Here is a 20,836-nt window from a genome sequence, read left to right as displayed (position 1 = left end):
AGTAGATCGCGGTTTTTTTTCTCTAATTTATTTTTTTTAGACAAATACATATATGTTTTTCCGCTGTAAGATTTTAAATTTATTCCGGATGCCTTTTAAGCTAACAAAACACCTGCCTCATATGCCTTTGCTTTTTCTCCTAAATTTCGATTTAGTTCAGTTTAAATTCAAAATGTATGGGATTTAAATGTAAGTAAAAGAACTGTATTTTAAAAACTTGAACTGAAAATGTATGGTTTTTCCCGCCGATTTACCCTAAAAAGAACATAATGGAAATGACCGACAGTGCAAGACTGATCATGATGTAAAACTGGACACAACGGGTGCTTAACATTTAGCAAAAAAATCCGGAAATTTCGGTTGAAAGTCAAATGGAACAGTAATTTTCTGGAAAATCCGTTCGGAAATTGTAGGCTACCTCCAGAGGTAGTCCTTCTTTTTCCGTTCGGAACGGAACGGTGGAAATTTCCTTACCATTTGCTAAATTTTCCAGTTTCCAGTCTCTCATCAGCCGAAAACAATTACGAGAAATCGAATTGCAAATGGTAAGCGCCATCTCGTGCGGTTGGTTTGCTGATTTTGAAAAAACCGTTACCATTATTCAAAGGTCACCCCAACCGGTTTATTCCGCTGACAAATGGTAAGCACCCAACGTTTAATGTTGCCAACTTGCAAAACTAACTGTACAAAATAAAGTTTCACATGACGGAGAAAGGTCTGTGTCATTTGACATCAGTAGTCGATTCTGCACTCTCACTCTGAATTTACGCGATTTTCCACAGGAAATACTGACTTAATTCAAATAGGCAGGAGTTTAATTTTTATTGGAAATCAAATTCCCCTCGACACCTGCCATTGTAACGATTAAGTATTCTAAAGCTAACTGCTTTTCATGATTTCAAGGTTTCATTGCAACTGGTTTGTACGAATTCGCTCATTTTTTTAAACTATATTTTCAAGCTTTGGTTGGAAACTGTCTCCCGATCAAAATGTGCACTCCCCTGGGTGCTAGAGTTCATGATTTTTTCTGTTTTTTTTTTTTTTTTTTTTTTTTTTTTGGTTTCATAGCGGAGCCCCATACCTTAGAAAATTTGGTAACCCATCGATTTCAAAAATTTTGGGTACAATCTTGGGTAAAAAAAATAGTGAAACCACACGCTAAACAATCTCATGCTCACAATTGATCAATTTTTGGGTTTCTGATCCAGGGAAAAATATCCCCTTTTCTGTAATGGTTAATTATTGTAATCAGGGGCTCCGCTTTTAGGCTTGGCTAAATCTATATATTAGCGTTCTAAGAAAGTGACGAAAGACCACAATACCACAATGAGGAACAAAAAGCACACGAGACAGTTTGCTTCTAGGCGTTTCTCGTTATACATTTATTTTTGTTCTATACATTCACCAAGTGATTCATAAGGAAATTCGTTACCAGTCATTCTCTGCAGATCTTTATATCTAGGCCATAGAGGGAAATTCGAGCTCAGGCCCTCTCACATAAATTCACTCTCTCGTTAATCCCACTCTCGATAATTTTCCACAGTCACACTTTCTCCCCACCCCTTCCCTCACATATTCACACACTCTCCAGTACCACCACACTATATCCAGACGACTATTCGCAGGCCGTCACCACATTTAGTCTATACATCAACACATTTGTTTCTATATAGCCGCTGTTCCTTTGAACTGCTCAGCTGCATTTCAACCAACTTTTCTTTAGTAAATTAAGGGCGGTGCCTACTTTTGTTAGTGCGCACACGTTCTGCGCATCACGCAAGGCATGGTTTAAGCGCCAGGCGCGCGTTGGGTTCACATTGCCGCAATCAACTACTCTACCAAGTACACGACTAAAATGAAAGCAAAATTTTCTTGCTGTGACCAAATCAAGTCTAATAAACCTGTACTTAAAACAGGAACACTAGAATAGCAGCATATCGCTAACCACTAACTGTTAACGTCTTCCAGCTGAAACACCAGCCGTTGTCTGTCGAGAATTATGCTGAAATCCACCTGTAAACATGTACCTGCAGATGGCATAGTGTGCCCGCAAAACAAGTGCGAGATACGCAAATGTTTTACTTACTGGGGAGGTGACAGGAAAAGATGTAACGGGCACCGCAAAAGTTTTCAAAAAAAGATCAATAAAATTCCAATAGCCCTTGCAAAGATCTACTTTTTCCGCGTGGTCCTAATTTGGCGCAAAAACCTTTGTGTTTAGTAGGCACCGTCCTTAAATTTAGTGTCGTTGTGAACAAACTCGTCTTTCGCACCATTTTTAACGAGCCTGTTCTATAAAGCAAACGGTAATGAGTGTTTCTTTTCACCTCTGCTTAATTGAAAATGTTTTTTTTTTTGCTAAATTGGTGATTCTTTGCTCCATAGTTTTCGACTACTTTTTGATTCCTTTCCGCTATATAAATCTCTACTCCTAGACGCCAGAGGAGTCCTAACATGGTTTGACCGACGAGTCGACGGAGAGTGCGTGTCTTCGTCCGAATCATCCTTGCCAGTTCGAAACACTCTGAAGTTCCTTCTTTTTTGTAAGGACTTTGGCGGACTAAGAAACAGAAATCTCGTCAAAACTTTCCTCAAGTCTCCAGCGGCTAGTTCAACATCATTGGATTTCTTTTCTAAATACTCCATTTCATCCAAAATGTTTTGATTATTCCCCACAGCAGCTGAATACTCCGTGTCGATAAACGCTCGTTCTTGCCGCACGATATTTCCTGCCGACGTTGATATTTCCTCAGGCAAGGAAACGAGTTTCTCGAGGTCCATATCTTCACAAGCCTTGCGTACGTTTGAAGCTAAGTCTCTTGTCCTCTGTAGCAGCGTGTTCACACTGCTTACGAACTTCCTCACAGAAATCAGCCGATTTCTCCCTGTGTCCTTCCGGTTATTTTCGTTCGAAGTTGAGACAAGCTGCATCTGAAGAAACAGAAAAAGACAAAAAAGAGACGAATACGGTAATAAATGTGATACAGACCCAGACAAATGGTGCCGGTTTGCCAGCAGACGAGACCCGTACTATTAAACTCTATCTTTTTTTGCCAAACCTTGCTGAATCCAGCGGACCGCTTATCGACATTCTAAATCTAGGCCATCTTAAACCGAGATCGCCACTGCGTTCAAAACGCCCACTGCTCTTCCAATTACGTCCCTGTCGGATACCCTGTCAGTTGAATCTTGTCTCTCGACTCAGTCTCCTTAGGACTGAGCGTATGGTTTTGGTAAGAGGTTCTGGTTGCTAAGTAACATAACATGGTCTTATGTAACACCTCAGTTTCGGAGTGCTCAGAAATGCTCATTCTGTCAGACAATAGCAATCAGAGACTGGTCATGTTCGTATAACTCGGACCGAAAGCGGAAGTGATCTGAAATTACCTGTACTTCTCGTCCTTGGTGAATAAAATCGCCAGTGGTTCGTATAAGTGAGAGCACATTTTCAGTTATTTCTCTTTCCACCTTAAATAAAAGAAAGATGAATTGGTCAGCCTTCTGATCCGTGAAAAGGCTGGGAATGTAGTCCTACAAAAGCTCAAATGAAGAAAACACTAAAAGCCAATTCACGGTTAGCCTCTACGCAGACATTCTGTTGGGAAGGAATTCATGACGAGCTAAAAGAATGTCTGAACAGGAGGCTGACTCGCGATTCCTTTAAACCTGAGGTTGGCATGGCAGAGGGGATGAAGAGAAATTTAATAGCGCGTGTATGTCAATCAAACCATATGAACCAATCAAAACCCTAGCAGACAGACCACTACAGCGCACAACAACGGTTTCCTTTCACGCACCTCAGTATTGCAGGAGTCTAAAGTGTCTGTCTGAAGTTTTTCCTGAATTTCTGATATGACAGAAATGGAATCACGCACAGATATTTCCAAGGACATGTCCTGTCCTTCAATAAACGCCTTGTTTAACTCGTTATCATTTTCAGTCTGAAACAAGAAGACAACTTGATTAGTACTCCACTACAACGAAAGAAATATTATAGATGGTTTATGAAACTAGAACCATAAAGGAGGCATGGGAAAACAATTAAAAATGCTTGGTTTACTCCGCCCCTCTCGCCGTGTGATAAAATCTCTCACCGAGTCGTTCCGGTCTATTGCTTGTTCCTCATGTGATGAAAGAACCGCCATTTTGGCCGTGTGACGAACAATGTGTCTGACGTCATCATTGAAAGCCGAGAATAGACCGTCCATGTTTGAGGTCGATCCATCAAGAGTCTAGAGGAAAAATAACGATAAGCACCGAATGAAAAATTGATTACTCCTCAGGATTTGCCCTCTTTTATTTTGTTCCAGGCCCAACGTTTTTAGCTGTTTCTTCTTTTGGTATCGACAAACATTTAAATAATTTCTACTAACTAGTCTACCATTTGACGCGTTACAGCCAATTAGGATTAAGAGTTGTTCGACTACAATAAAACCACAATCAGCCGATGCGAGAAAACATAGGTTTGTCACGAATTCACGAATCTCGTTATTCTGAAAATAAGACTATGTTTAAATTGAGATCCCTTCCTTCCCTCGAACACCACGATACTAGTACAATAGTGGAAAACAAGTAAAATCTTACCAAAAGTAAATTTCAACAGCATATTTAGCAATAGCATGTTCACAGGTCACACAAGAAATGCTCGTACCTCAACAATACCGATCACGTGACCAGCTAATCGCTTGACAGTGTCAAGCAGTTGTGAGCTCAGCTCAGTAAAGTGCACGTTGTTGGTTTCTGAAGTGCCCCATATTCGCGCATGCTCAATGAGAACTTGTAAGGCCAACGTGGCGGCAAGACAACACTGAGGAACTTCTTTTTGGATTCCTGACATTTAAAAGAAAACGATCAGTGTAGAGTAAGGACAATAACAACACAAAAACAAAAACAAACCAACAAGACTATCCATAAGACAGCAACTTAAACACTGGACGAGACCACTCCACGATTATGGTTAATCATACCGAATTTAGTAAATATGTGGAATTTCATAAAAATCCATTGCAAACTCATAGAAATATAGGACCTCAGACTTGCCAGTTTTACAAAAAATGTAAAATGGTCTATGTAGACGATGTAGACTTCGATGACGCAGGCTATCTGGGTAGACACAAACTGCAACTGAAAGAACTATCAACAGAAATGACTTTACTGACCTCCGACAGAAGACGTTTTCCCCTGCGTTTTCACAATGCTCGTTACACTGTTTCTGAGGTCCTTGACGCTTCTTAATACTTTCTCGTACAATGGCTCGTTAAACGGATCAGACATGTCTAAAGAACAAACATACCATAACCATGGCCATTTAATATCGATTCCATTTCACTGCTAGCAACTCGAAACACTGTAAATGTAAAGTGTCTAGTCTAATAACACAACCGAACGAACCCTGGTCAGCGCTGGAACCCAGACCTCTTGACCCGAAACCAATGCCCGCTCATTAGGCCGGTATGTATTGCGTCCTCTGATAATTCGCAACACAAGAAGTAATTCAAGTCTTTCCGGTTTAACGGGTTTCGTTGTAACGTAACTAGGTTCGACTTATATTGCTAAGGAAAATAGATTGCTCTTCACGCTAAAGAACACATATGAACTAGCACACTGAACTTGTAATTTAGCTTGATCTGTAGTTTGTATTTTATAGTGTACCTTTTAAAGTTGCCAGCTGATTCTTCAATGAATCTCTACATAACCTTGACACGGATGGTCCAGGTCTTCTTGTCTCGCTCACTGCAATTAAAAGAGAGGTGAATTCTACATTCATGACGAAGGAATTATCCGATAGACTTACAGTGGCAAGAGAAAATCTAAGCCCTGTAGTCTTGACAGAGTAGACGTCATTATGATAATTGAATACATATTAGTTATTCTAAAGAAAATACCGTGGCCAGCATAATCAGTGCAACATACGCGCACGATGGGAGACCGTCGAATATGCAATGGCTTTCCTGTATTCTGATTAGCTTTATTTTCTTTGGCATGGTATAAATTTTTGTAACAGCGAACACAACTTCCTCTGCTCCGCTCAACTATACAGTATTTTAAGGAATATTCCTTCTTATGCTCCCCTTAATCTTGTTTACTTTATTAACTGGTCAACCTAAGTGAAGATATAACGGAAGTAAATTAGATAAAATGGCGCTTACTTCGTCTAGTGGAAGGAGCCACAGGAGGTCTGCTGGATGTCTCTACAACAGGCCTTTCGGGTGAAGTTTCTGGGTCCTCAGAAGGGACCTCGGAGGCATCTGAGGATGACGAGCCTTGGCTCTGTTGATTACGATACTTGGCAAAGATACTTTCAGCCTTGTTTGAAGAAAATCCTGAAAAAAAATTTGCCTTAGTGCAGTCTTAAAACGTAGGTTGATGTTTGACGACACCAACCAAATACCAACGTCGTTCAAAAGTACCATTACTGTTGTCAGAGACTTAAAATTGTTAACTTTTGTCAACCCATATCGTTCTGCAAACAAAACGCAAAATTGCAACAGAGTTTACTGTGTATTACATGACGTACCTTGTGGTTTTCCCGCTGATGACGACCTGGCACGAAACGACAATCCTGAACTACTGAGAGATGAAATACGTCTGTGGAGGAAGATACAGTCACGTGGTCGTGTAAGTGAAATGCACAGTTGACAGTCTATGACACATGCACAACTACTACTAGAGTCTACTTGTCAGTTTATTATTCATCACAATGTCTCACAAACCTGCTACTGGACGAGTCCAGTTTGAAATCCTTCTCCCATTTATCATCCGGGTCATTGAAAGGATCAACTTCGTCACCAGACTCCCCTGATAGGCTGTCGTTATCGCGTTGCTGTTCGGAAAAGAAGAACAGAGTTGACAACAGAAAATTTATTTGTCAGAAAGCATGAAAAAGTAAATAAGTAAGTAAAATCTTTATTTAAGTGTCTGTGTTTAGCCTAGATAGACTAATTGGGGACACTAGTACGTTTCACTGATCTGGGAGTGTTTCTTACCTGATACAGCTCTCTCATCTGCTCCAAGGCGCTTTGAAATTTCTCCAGAGACCACACAGTCGTCAGACCTTTCTTCGTGTTGTTCAAACGAATCTTCATTTCTGACTGTAGATACAGCAAAACGTTAAAACGTTATGCATCGATTTAGAGTGAACTGAACATTGTAACATCAAGCAAGAATTAAAAGTTTCCTTCTGTCACCATCTGGATATGCGAGGTAACACAAAAACTGATTTTAGCTTTGTAATGACCATACTTCACAGTTTAGTCAGTGCGGCACAGGTCTGGAGTATGCTTATTTAAAAGGACAGGACAAACTACAGTTTTAGGGTAAGCAAGCGATAAAGAAAAGCATTTTGATCTTGAATGACTGACGGTTATCCCACACGTAATATGTTTTGCACTTTTCACGAGCAAAGACGTTCTCCATGACAAACACAAGAGAGATTTTGTTACCTTTCCGTCGACAAAAACATCATCCCGGCTAAAGGTCTGCAATGGAATTAAAGAAAGCCTTAGAACTTAACATAAGGGTACAGAGGATGATACAGAGATGCAATTCACAGGAACCTTTTAAGAAAAGGTAAAATTAGCGAATAGAAGCATCTGGGTGGATGGTGGAAGTCTGAATTGAGAAACTTTTATACACGGAATTCGAGTAAATGGTGACTGACTGTCTTGTTATCACTTACGATGTGTTTTGACAAGCTCTGGCTGATCTTGTTGGCCTCTCTTAAAGACATGGTGATTCTTAACAGCTCCTTCTTGTTCGGATCATCTGCAGAAGTCATCACAATGAGTCAGATGAGGAAAACATTATCACCTTTCGCAACCATATGCAAAGGTTAAGTGTTAAGTCGTGCTTTTAGATTATTCTTTAATTTCACTCCTACAGTTAATTAATGGCCACCTTACTAACAAAAATCAAGTAAAGACCTAGTTTTAAATCTCTTTAAATCCCTTCTAGTACTCTCTTATCGTGCTGGTTCACCACTAAAAAGAGGACATTTTCTAGTTCCATGACATTACAGCAAGCTTACCAGCTAGAGAATTTTTCCTTCCAATGCTGTTAAAAGACGCCCTAAACTCCTCTCTCACCTTTTCGCGGTTTTGCTGGGAAAATAAAATAAAAAAGTTATCGCAACAACGAATGTAAAAAAAGCTTCTTTGGAAAATATTTTTTTTGCAAAAATAACCAAAATATCAAAATCACGCAATGTTGAGTTCTGTTTTTACCTTAGCGTCCTTTAGTTTCTGTACATCATCCTGCATTTTCTTCTTTTCTTTTTCCAACTCTGTCATAATTCGAACCTGGTTCATTTTGGTTTCTTCCAAAGCCTGTAAATGCGACAGTGTTGGTTTCATATTATTGAAGTCCTATAGCTTGTTTACGCTGTTATACGAAGGCAAAAGGCGACGCGCGAGACGAGAAGAAAATGGGGGAGGGGAGAGCAACCTCGTTCTCGCATCATTCCCCAACCTCGTTCTCGGAACGAGGTTAGGGAGAGGACAAGACACAGAGAGGAAGTATACCGTCCCTTCGTTTTTTCGCGCCCTGCTTCCTTTTTGTGTACCAATTCTTCAACTCGATTCACCTAAGTTGAAGAATGCATGTTGTTCCCTAGTTTTGCTCTTTTGCTTTGTCAAGGAAAGTTTTATTCTTTCTAATCAGCTGTAGACTATGAGCCAAGTGTTTATTTTAATCAGCATACTGACCTGTTTGGCGGCTAGAGCTTCCATTTGTAACCTTTTTCTGTTGTTCAGGATTTCTTGCTCCAATAGCTGAGAAAAAGTTGAAAGACAAATTAAGCCACACAATTATAAAAGCAGCGTGAAAATGAAAAAGATCAAATGGCTTGTTCAACATGGACACGTAGCTCGATAAGTTTATACCGGCACATTAGACCTACCAGTCTGTGTGCTTCTAGTTCAGAAATCTTTTCCACTGCTGTTTGTTTTGACAATTCAGCTTCTTTCTTTTCTGTCGTGAGAGATTCCTATTGAGACAAAAAAGCTGCTGTTTAAAAGATAGTTTAGTCCAGTTCTACGCTGTTATTAACGTCTTAGACGCCAGCCACTTTTGTCAAATACAGAGTAGGACGAAAACTCTTGGCGCGTCACGATCTCAATAGCGCATCCAAAGTGTAAGAAGTACCATGTAATATCGGTTTAACAGATCTACTCAGTTCTGGATATTCGGTTCATTATACCTGGTGCTCTTGATATATATAACAACCATCAGTCAATGCCTTTACTGGTGAAATGGTCATTTTCAGATGGTCAGTATGTTTTTTCCATCGCGGACGCACAATAAGAAAAGCGATTTTTGACAGCACTTACCATAGCTTCATGGAGATGTGTAACTCGTTCCTCGTACTGTTCCCTCTGTTGCGACAGTTCCTGTTGAGCAGCCTCCTGCTCGACAAAAGCAAACACAAATTACCTCCTGAAATGCTGGATTCGTTTAGAATCATCCATTGTGACAATTATTACCTTAGCTTCCTGTATTCGAACGACGATTTCCTCCTGTGCTTTGATTCTCGCCTCTTCTCTGGCTTCTTCTAACTCAGCTTGAAGCCTGTGATGAGAAGTGCACAAGCGATTAAAATGCATTAAGAGTCACCACGTTAGTGCGGCCTAGTCACCTCGTTATTACGGCCAGGGTGCTTTGCATTATGCCAGACCGACCGATCAGAGTCCGGTGCGAATACCCGAGGAAAATGGAACGACATTTTCCGATCAAACCGGGCCAACCAAGAGGGATGGCTCTTACCATTTTTCATTCCTTTTCCGAATTTCCTACATAAGTGAAATCTACTGGAGAGAAGTAGGGCAATGAACTGATTTGTCAAAATGGAACGGAGGTGGTCCCAAATATTCCGGTCGGACTAAACTGAAACCGACCTTTCCATTTGACTTCTGACCGAAATTTCCGGAATCTTTGGCATAATGGAAGCACCACTAGTATACTTGACTGGCTAGCACAAAGCGCTCCAACCAATCAGAGAAGAGATTATCTCTCCCGGGCTTACCGCACGCGTCACGCTTTCCAGTGCTTGCAACAAATAACACAATTTGCCGCCAGCTCTGATTACAAGTTCATTGCACTCTTTGTATGTCACGAAAACACCACTCTGTGATATTCACCTTGCGTCCTGTGCTTGTGCTAATTCATTCCTTGCAAACTCAAAGTCTTTAACGACTACAGGTTCTTGATTACTTCCTTCTGGGGCCGCAGAAGTACTCATCTTTCTCCTTCTGACTTCTTTAGGATGGTTTAACCTACGATACAATCAACAATGCATTTGGCGCAGAAAAGAAAACATAAATTGCAAGTTTCGACCCGCAATAAATACGTAAAAACAAGAGGATAAAACTAACTGCAAGGACAGGTAAGTGGCTGTAATACGTGCACCGATAAGCATTGCGAACACCTTGTCACCCCTTGTCACAGTAGCCGCATGTACATTCACAAGTACCTACTTTTTAATTCACTCACACACACACAATCAATCCTTTTAAAAAGTTGGCAGAGAATTTAGATTCCAGCCAGATTGGGCTTAAAATCGACAAATATTCCAAGATCCGTTTCCGGCATTTTCGGGAAAAAAGAAGACGAACTGTTATAATTTTAAAGAAAAACGAAGCAAAACAACACAAAAAACTCTATATACCTGAAAAAGTGGTCGCCTCCAATAACAACACGGTCGCCCTGCAAGTATAAGATATATAAACAAATTATGTGGATGAGCAAAGCCGTAAATTGAGAAGTACACTACTTATTAGCGTACCGGTTATTAGCGTCCTGTTTATAAGCCCATCCCAAACCCCTAATGAAGTTGTATACGCCCAGGGCTTATAACCGGAAATTTATCGGCATGCTAGAAGCTAAAATTACTCACACATCGACAGTCAATTTGCGATCACTTACATGGTGAAGTATTGTCTCTTCCACAATCAGCTGACCATTGACGTACGTTGGCGCATCTCCTAAAACAAAACACTGTGTCAGAACAAATTACAGCATTTGCATTTGCGCGGACACTTGTACGAATAGGCGACAGTCGACAAAAAGCGGTAAAAAGGAATAGATTTAAAATTGTTCTAGACGCAAAACCAACATCAAACTTAACCTCGCTGCTCTATGTGCTGTATTCAAGTAGGCAGAATTTAGTTTTTATCACTCGGCCGTGTTTCTGAGATGATGGCGCAATTCATTCCATTGGCCCTACTTCACTGGAATTTTTGAAAGGTTGAGAATTGACCACCGCTGGAGATTGAAGAATTGAAAACAATATCAAGTGGAAGTAATTTACCTATTGGTGATACAGTAACCTTGTCTCCCTCATTTCGTAAGACACTGAAAAACAATTCGTAAAATTAAAATACGCACAATTTCACCTGCGCTAGAAAAGAAGGTCTTTCAATGGAAAAAGAAAGCACAAGCAAACAGCTATTTGATTAATCAAAAGCCTACCAATGAGACTCTGCCACAAGAGCACCATTCAGTTTAATATCATGATCATGCTGACCTACTGTCGTCTCCCCTACAAACAAGCAATTTGATTTTAAAGTAGTCAGAGCAGTTTTTAAATCAGTAATAGATCATATCTGGCCAATCACAATAACCATAGATAACAGAGCGAACCAATAAGAAATGGTAACAAAAACATGTAACTGGTGCCAAGCGCGTAATTGTCCCTGTTGGTTTTGATTTTGTCGTTGATTGGTTGAAAGACTACACGTTCTCTCTAATTGGTTACAGCACGAATCACGTTTTAATTACGTTTACTGGTCGAAGTTTTCCGCCTCAACACACCATACGATGCAATATAACAGCGTTGAAGAGTATGGAATATCCCATCTTTATACGGGACATGAGGCTTTTGTTGGGTGGTAAAACGCGCAGTTGGTGCTATCATCAACATTGATTCACTCTCTATGAACCACACTCCACTGTAGATTTACCGCATACCTTCTTTCAGCATGTACAGCAACATCTCCGACAGCTGGGGGTCTTCGTTTAAATTGACAAGATTCGGTAGTCGGTTATCCACCTTAAACGAGATACCAGCTTTCTGCGAAATACCGAAACAACAGTTTTAATAGGCTCAAAAACACGAACAAAAAACCGGTGTATCAAGTTTGAAAATTTTCGTTAAATATCTTCCCATTCGCATTACCTTCAGCTTTTCTGCCTCTTCCAGTTTTCTCCTTTCCGTCAACGCAAGTTTTTCTTGCCAGTTCCTTGATGTTGATGCGGAGAAACAAGAGTTAGTATTACATAAATCCCCGAGTTCGCCCAGAGAAAGACTTGCTGCCCCAAATGGTTCTTTCAATTGTGTGTAAGTATGTAAAATGGCGGAAGCCTGAATAAGTGCGAGCGCAAGGGGGTGTGGGCACATGAAAAGAACAGTTGGCGAGAGAACATCCCGCATTTTCTGATTCGTCGGAACCAGAATCGTCTTGGGTATGATAACAAGGGCTTTTTACCAAAAATGACAATCTCTTGTTTCCACAAAAAACATATGGTTAACTGACCGAGTTGATTCAGCCAGAAGATATTGGGTTTCTTTGAGTTTCTCTCTCAACAGAGCAACTTCCGCCAGAGCTATTGCACTTATTTCCTGGTTGCCGTCTCCATGAGAAAGTTTCAGCCTCTCGATCTCGGCTTTCAACTCTGGCGAGAGAAAAAATAAACTACATCATTCTGAAGTACTTATACCAATCTTACGGCTAATTAAAGCCATACCGCGATGTTAAAACACCATTAGCGCGTGCGTAAAATATTTCCAACAAACCTCTTATGATCTTTGCATTTGGATCCTCGTTGATAACCGCTCTGTTGACAATTGTACGGGCTCTCTGAGCATATTTGCAAAACAGTTAAGAAAAAAAAAGCAAAAATGCACGGTTTGCAGGTAAATTTGAGTTTACATTTGAGACGAATAACTTTAATGGAGAAGGAAACAATACAAAAAGTTAGCTTTGAGCATTATAACGATCTTATCAAATAAATACCACAATGACTGGATTCAGTGCCCTTATGCCAATACTCGCCACCCCTCAATTAAAGTTGTCTAGTACGTCATACGCGCCATGCATTCCGGTAAGTTTACCTCTAATACGATACGCTCTAAGTTTTACCTGTACTTTGTTTTTGCTTTTTTTTTTTCTGTTTGACTATTCTTCTTCGTCTTTATGGACCGTGGACATTGCAACACGTCTATTGTACTGTCTAAAAAACACAATAAGCTCCTATTTGCCAATTTATTGCTCTCCAAGATACCGAGTTTAGCTTCATCAGTAGTGAGTTGAGAAAGATTTATTTGTAATTTGTAATTTGTAAATGGTGTTACCAAGGTCACAGTTTGTAGCGTGGGCACTTCAGAGATGTCAGGTAACAAAGTGAAATTACCGCCCCGTCCCAAATATGCACCTCTCCCCCCTATTCAGCTACCAAGTTTAATAAACACCTCAGTGGCTAAAATCTGAGGTGACTGATCAGCGAGTGGACCGATGTTTTTAGTCTCATTGTCAAAAATAGCTGTTTGTAAAAGGATATCGTAATGTGCTCAGAGATTCTCCAAACGAAGTGCTTGCAGGACTGATATTTGCTATCATGGCTGTTTTGGAGTTTCCACCTAAACTGTCTTTTAGTAACCTGTCAAGGGAAGTAACAGCGTTAAACTCTGACTTGTCCTTTGTGCAACGAGTTGAAATGAGGGAGAAGTGGTAGAGAGTTCGAGTCTGACGTCTTCAGTATCACATTTCTCTTTTTAGCCTCAACTCTGCAATGGTCTCATGGAATAACACCCCGTGGTCGTCTTGGGGGAAACCCTCAACGATTTGTTGCTTCAGTCCACATAAATCAAGAGAACTCTGAAAATGCAACTTTTTTCCTATCTAGATTGGCCGTATGTCTATGCAAAGCAGTTAAAACATGAACTAAAAGAAAATTCATTGTGCATTTACATGTATCTAACTTAATCATAATCTGGAGAAATATTGGTCAACTAAAGTAATGAGAAAAAGATTTAGCATCAGGCATGCTTTTCACCCTTACCATGTTAGAGTGGAGTCCCTGTAGGGTATGTACATTTTCTTTTTGGCCTTTTCTGTTTCCCTGTCTGACAGTAGGGAGATGACTTTACCAAGGGTATGCAGTGACTTGTTGATACTCCCGCCCTCCTGGAATGCAAGTCAACAACATCAACATGGAGTTGAAGCAATCAGCATTACTTGGCATGACAAATGAAATGCAGGAGTTAAGTTGAATCTGCCACTTGCTCTTATTTGGTTGATTAATTATCATGTGGCAATGGCTAAAATCTAAATGTTGCCCGACAGGTGACAATTAAGCAATTGTGACCTGCTCTCCCACTAACCAGAGGTTACTTTGAATTTGGGTTATTCTTTTGGCCTTATTACTCTACACTAAACTTAACTCCAACAAAACAGTCACTAGCAAACTAGCAATAATCTTTATTGACTCAGAAAGAAATTTACATGGACGATATTAAGGTTAGTTTTGTTTTCTCTTGCATCTTGATGTTTCCTTCAACTTCATCATGCGAAAAATTGAGATTATAGAGAAATTGTGTATATTGTTACCTTGAGTCTGAGCGCTGCTGTGTCTGCTGTCTTGATCACCTGATTGTTTAGCACTTGACTTGCCCTCTCACTTCCGGCCAAATCAATCAAGTTAATTTTACTGGCTGTCGTCATTTGTGTCTCTGAGTCTTCAAATATTTCAGTCTACAGGCAAACAAAAGATACTACTGCAGTTAAACTGTTTTGGAGAAGTCACTGGAGTTAACTAAGAGCCTTCTAACACTGAAATTCAGTGCAACAGGAGGTTTGACTTATTTTATCAAAAAAGTTGGAAAAATAATTTCAACTAAAAAGGACTCTCTGGGGTCAGTGAGTACATGATTGTATGTATGTTGTATGTGTATGCCGTTGGGAAAAGTCCCTCTCTCCACCCAGGTGTATACTCTCAAGCAACCTGACAAGACACCGCAATCAGTGACCTACAACAGGCTAGCATATGGCGAGAGTACAAATACTCTTGGTCACATCATGCTACAAAAATTGGAATAGACTCTGACAGGTGCAGCTACTTGACTTACTTAGTGCTAACAGCCCATACTAGATAATTAAGTTTTACAACTACACTAATTACCCTTGTCTGCGTCATAACCATGGTAAAGACTGAATGAGAACGACTGCTCTTGTCATTCATTCCTGTGGCAGCTGTAGCTCTGATACTGTTTCCAACAGCTAGCCAAGACTAAAATAAAAGCAGAATAATAATAATAATAAAACATTAGAAGAAAACAAATTTGCTTTCAGTAAATTCATCGCCTGCATCTTAAAGATGAAGAGCATTATGATTTCCTGTACTTGCTCAAAAAAAAAAAAAAAGGATTTCCATCAGTAAACCTAAAGTGAATGCTTTGGAGAAACATAATCTTGAGCTAATTCAAAACAAAGTCTTATAGATGCTGGAGGATGTGAGAAACAGACTGGGAAACAAGACTGATATTTTTAGCATCAGTGAAAATATACAATGTCTTAAAGCCACCTTGACTTACTTTTCAAGTTAAAAAAAACCAGTTAGATTGTGGTATTTATACTATCCATGTGCAAGAGTTCCAAGGTGCCAATTCATGTACTTAAAGATGTTAAATAAGATTTCTAAGCATCACCTATAATATCACCAGTTAAGATTTTCTCACCTCAACATCTGCAAATGAACTTGCAGTGTATCTAAAGAAGAAACGAATGAAATGGACAAAGTATTTGTAAAGGTCAATCAAGCATAGTACCAAACTGTCATTAAGAGCCATAACCCCTAATACCTGTTAGGACTGAGTAGGCTTGATGGGCCCTGATGTTTTGGGTGAACTTGCTTGTGGTTGATACAATTCACCCACAAATCATCAGGTTTGTTAAGGATGTGAAGATCGAGCCAACAAGTGACTTAAGACATACATTGTATTAACAACCCTGACTACCATTCGTTAAATGTATTGACCAGTGCAGTCACACATCCTAATGTCTAATTTGAGGAAAGATGTAAATATAAGAAAGGGATGTAGTTTCCAAGCACATTCACATTGCTCATCACCTGGTGAATACAATATTATTAGGTTAAATAAGTTTTATTTACAAGGCTAAAAAATAGTTATTTTTTTTTAGCCTTGTAAATAGAAATTATTATTTTTTAAATCAAAGCAAATATTATGGACATTATTAGATTACTTGTACTTTATTGGAATACAATAGCACACTGTCTAAGATAGAATTTCCATTATAATAAATGATGACAATGAAATGGGGCTAAATGAATGAGGTTGTCCGGTAAGCATTTTAGATGAGATGAAAATGATTTCAAAGTGTTAACTTACGTGGATAAATCTTGAACAAATGGTCCCAGGATTGGATGTTCTCTGACCTTCAACTACAACAGAAATGAGATGAAATGAAAATAACTGTAGTCAGATTCCATGCAACGCAAAACACAGTATTGACATCAGAATATACATTAAGCAAGGTAATGGTACCAAGGTTCTTAGTACACTTGGCAGGCAAAGTTTGGTTGATGCATGTACCCACAGCCAGACCAAACAAGCCTGATACATGATTGCTGTCTAAGTGTACTAAAAGGTATGATCAGGCGCCTGAGGTAAATCTGAGAAAATCTGGCGATCGGGGCATGGAGAATTCCAATTTGAGTACTGTAAGAAAATGAGAAACTACCGCCAGCAGCAGATTGGCCAAGAGGTAGAGTAGTCAACTACTCCATCTTCCACCAATTATTATTCTTAACAAAATTTATTAAGTGTTAATCTGAAGTTTGCAGTGTTGCCAACAAGCTTTAATAGCTGTAGAAGAGTATCCAGTTGTGCTGTATGACACTTGCAGATTGCAGACTGAAGACTACATTTAGGCCTAAATAGTGCTTGGGTTAGCCTGAATAACTCTCAGATTAGCCTGGTTATTATCTTTCAGAAATGGAAATGGACAACGATATCAGTTTAAAAGTCTGCAGTCTGAAAATGTCACACACCAATCCAGGAGTCCTGTGAAAGCCCACTTTGTAGGGAAAATTACTTCTTTTGTTCCTGTCCCTTTATTGATTGTTGGCTTGAGCCAAACCTATACCAAGTTGTGGATGCCCAATTTACAGGTCATTATTTAGCATAACTATGCCATCAAACTTTGAACAGAGTTTCCAAATAACAAGCTTAAGAAATTTACCTGAACTTTTTTGTTGTCCTTCTTCTTATTGGGTGCCAACAAGTCATGAATCTTTTCATTGTAGATTTCAAAATAACTTATCTCCACTGTAAACTGCAGCTGCACATGATAAATAAAAGAAATCACAAAAAAGCAAGTAATACTGACAGGTCTTCATACATGTCTTATAAACCCCTTAATGATACAAGACAACTTTTCTTTGGTACAGCGTAAGAGGCTAAGTAGAATTTGAATTTTTGTAGCATTTACAAATGAACAGTATTTAAATCACCTCATTCCAACATTTGATCCTGTCAAACAGCTCTTCACAGAATCTTGGTAAAACACCAAGTTCATCTCCCTGGCCCATGATACTGAAAATTGAGCAGAAAGTATGTAAAATAATTCATTTGTACATGTTTGAATTAATCTGTTTAATGTGACTAACCTGTACGACTTCCCTGATCCTGTCTGTAAGAGAAAAATATGAACAGCTGATTAGAAAAATATCCTACACCAGAGTGATTTAAAACTGCAATGACTAACATTCTTAAGCCAGGTTTAAACATCGAGCTTTGCATGAGCCCAACCTATTTAATAATACACATTTTAGTTGACTCAAATAAATAAGTTCTGCAGCAGTTGATTCAGAAGTCAGTCCTAATTGCACTGAATTGCTAATTATAATTCAACACAAAATCTTTTAAGTAAAATATATTTTATATTTCACTCTGTTGTTTTCACTCTATTTGACTGGGGTAATGGAATACAATGGCCAGGTCGACCCAGATATAAATGCGTCAATCATTACTGATTCAGATGTCGAACTTTGGGTTCTTCTCTAATATTGAAAAATATATCATTTTTGCTTTTTCAGTTCCATGTTGAAACGATGACTCAACTTTAAATACAGAGTGACTCTGTTGTTCTCTTTAATTAATCCCTAACTATGCACCTGAATCAAGGTGGTTGATACCAGTACTTCCTTGGATCATTGTTTCTACTGAAGTACATGTATTACCTGGCCATAAGCAAACAGACAGGTGTTATATCCTTCAAATGCACTGTTCAGAAGAGGACGTCCCATCAATTCATACAGCTTCTCTTGTCCAACATAATGAGCGTCCTTTGGATCACATGACCAAATGGAATAGTCATATACAAATTCGTATTCCATTCCAGCATCTGAAGTGATTACTGTCTCGTTGTCCTTCATAGAAATGCAAAGCTTCACTTTCGGGTCACTTTCTTCTCTGTGAAGTAAAAACAAAAACTTTATACATTTGGTTCTTTGTTACTAGGTGTAATTATAAATTATTAAATGTATATACCTAACAAGTGTGTCAGCATTGAATTTCATGAGTTGTGCAAAAATCTACCATTAACAAAGTAAGGATCTCGTGTAGCTTGATGAAAGTCTTCATTTTTCTTTCGAGATGAGAAAGACATTAGGATCCATTGCATTACATTTCACAATTGTATTAATAACATAACAATAACGACCTAGCAGGGACCTAAAACATCACACTCCATTAACTGTGCTTCAAAGATTTCCTTTTACTAATAGCCCTTTTATAAGAACCTTTCCTTACAGTTTGAAGTTTCATCATACAGGGAGAAATGTTATGTCAGTAGGAAAGAGCAGTGCATTATTGATTTTCAGGTTTGCATTTGCAATAATTTATGGCTTAACTGATACATAAATATGTACAAAACTCTTTCTCTTTGCATTTTGCTACCTGTGGTTATCATGTGGGTCTGTAATAATTTATTCATTTCATTTGGTTAATGACAGAAGCATTTCTCAAGTTCTATATTTTACAATATTATTAATTCTATTTCCGAGAAAAAAGTCATAATTTCTTACATGTGTGCTTGATAGCATCACTTTGTATACTTAAGATAAATTATGAGAGTCATACTGATTCAATTGAGGAACTGGGTTTTTAAATAATATTAAAGTCTTAAGACCAACTGTTGCAGATGGACAAAAAACAATGAGAATGACCACTCAAAATTAGAGCATGTAAGCCAGCTCCATAGCACACAAGCATCGTAAATCAACCATTCATCTCTTATATTGGTTCTTGAATTATCTTTAAATCTTGATGAACAGAAACAAAGGTGCCGATCACATACAATAGACGCAAATGAATTAACGAGGCTTTAATTAAGTCGTCATTGGGCAAGAATGCTAATTGTGTAAACAAACGTTTTGGATGCTTCCTGCTCGAATGCTTAGCAATACGAACGTGTGATCAACATCTTTCTTTCTTCTTTTGCGGTGACACGAAAGCAATGATTTGCACGTTGATTTACAAACCAAGTACTCCAATATTGCTTCAAGGTTATGTAACACACTATCGTCAAAGCGTGTTGCATTGTTTCCAAAATTAAAATGTACATCCAGTAAGAATAAAACGATACCAACTTCTCCCAACACCAAAACTTTGTTTGGGCAAACATTTATCGATAAGAAATCAATCATTGCACAACGAATTCTGGATAGAACATGATCGTGATCAGCTGATGATCAATATAAAGTGTAGAGTTTGTCACACTTGCGCATTGTAATATACCCAAGAACAAACAAATTCATTTATAAGCGGTCACAACATTTGCCTTCTGTTAGTAACAGTAAGCTGTTATCGTGTTATCACACAAAACGTATCACATTACCTCGGTAAGAAAGGTCGCACTCTTACACCAACCCGCACACTCGATCCCTCGCCATCATCGCCGGAGAACGGTTGTTGTGGTGTTGTTGAAATGGATGGTGTTCCCGCCATCTTTGCTTGTAAAACGCCGAGTGCGTTGATCTCGGAAGTCTTAGGTGTCAACAAGCCCTTTAATACAGCATTACCATTATTCAGTTCCAACGCAGACTGCAGTTTATTGATTTTCAAAGAATACTCTTCCTCATGTTTAGTGGACGAAGGTTCGTCTTCAGGATTCGTGATCAGGTGTTCTTCAATGAATTGTGGTGTCATTGGCAGAACACGTGCGATCTTTTTCTCAGTACTCCCTGCCTCTTCTTTTGTTTCGTTACCTTCCATTACCGTGGTTTTGTGAGGACCAGTAGAGAATTTGTCTGCAATATTGGCCACCACTGGTCCGACGGTCCCCTTCCGCGTTGCTCGAGGAGAATTGTAAGGTGAACTCGTATTGGAACCACTATCGCTTGACGAGAGATCTTTCCTTCTAGAACACAATTCCGATGGAACCTTCGAATTCATGATCGGGCCGTTCCTTTGCTGCTGCTGTGAGTTGCAGTTTCTGTTCTTTTTCACATCACCACACGCAGAGTCAAAATCAGTCCTCTTGGAGATGGTTGATCTCGGCGTCGTTGTAACTATGCGATCAACACTTGCCGCTCTGTTGAGAGGAACGTTCGGCAGTGCGCGCTTCCCTCTTGCTTTTGTCGGAGTAGACATATTTCACATTTCAAGCGAAGAAAACCAACAACATAAGGCAACAATTACCAAAAATCCATAATCTATCAAGTTTCAAAATAACGAACGCATCGAAACCAGCAGCGGGTCGATTGATCATCAGGAAAATAAATTCCACAGAGTTTGAAAGCTGATCCGCCGACTCCGAAATAG

The 20,836-nt window shown here is 39.2% G+C and overlaps 1 protein-coding gene across 1 annotated transcript; it reads right to left on the bottom strand.

Annotated features, from left to right (window-relative positions):
* Positions 1 to 55: 55 nt before the first annotated feature.
* LOC145492756 (kinesin-like protein KIF14) lies at positions 56 to 20,760 on the bottom strand. Its single transcript, XM_081472145.1, has 39 exons — positions 19,911 to 20,760; positions 18,253 to 18,484; positions 17,680 to 17,702; positions 17,524 to 17,605; positions 17,253 to 17,351; positions 16,400 to 16,452; positions 15,728 to 15,758; positions 15,172 to 15,279; positions 14,601 to 14,744; positions 14,053 to 14,177; positions 13,552 to 13,650; positions 12,788 to 12,861; positions 12,528 to 12,666; positions 12,170 to 12,233; positions 11,962 to 12,064; positions 11,464 to 11,533; positions 11,303 to 11,346; positions 10,918 to 10,976; positions 10,661 to 10,698; positions 10,134 to 10,268; positions 9,480 to 9,564; positions 9,327 to 9,401; positions 8,897 to 8,983; positions 8,703 to 8,768; positions 8,223 to 8,324; positions 8,027 to 8,099; positions 7,679 to 7,764; positions 7,443 to 7,478; positions 6,987 to 7,091; positions 6,714 to 6,823; positions 6,518 to 6,588; positions 6,150 to 6,323; positions 5,653 to 5,733; positions 5,160 to 5,276; positions 4,652 to 4,830; positions 4,095 to 4,232; positions 3,798 to 3,941; positions 3,388 to 3,468; positions 56 to 2,931 (listed from the first exon to the last, which is right to left on the bottom strand). Exons 1-39 carry the CDS (start codon positions 20,663 to 20,665, stop codon positions 2,359 to 2,361), a joined length of 4,860 nt encoding a protein of 1,619 aa, XP_081328271.1. The 5' UTR covers positions 20,666 to 20,760; the 3' UTR covers positions 56 to 2,358.
* Positions 20,761 to 20,836: the final 76 nt, after the last annotated feature.

This window comes from Orbicella franksi, chromosome 1 (genome assembly GCF_964199315.1).
Source record: "Orbicella franksi chromosome 1, jaOrbFran1.1, whole genome shotgun sequence".
Taxonomy (NCBI): domain Eukaryota; kingdom Metazoa; phylum Cnidaria; class Anthozoa; order Scleractinia; family Merulinidae; genus Orbicella; species Orbicella franksi.
Note: the sequence above shows the minus strand (reverse complement) of the source record. Positions and strands in the feature narration are given on the sequence as shown.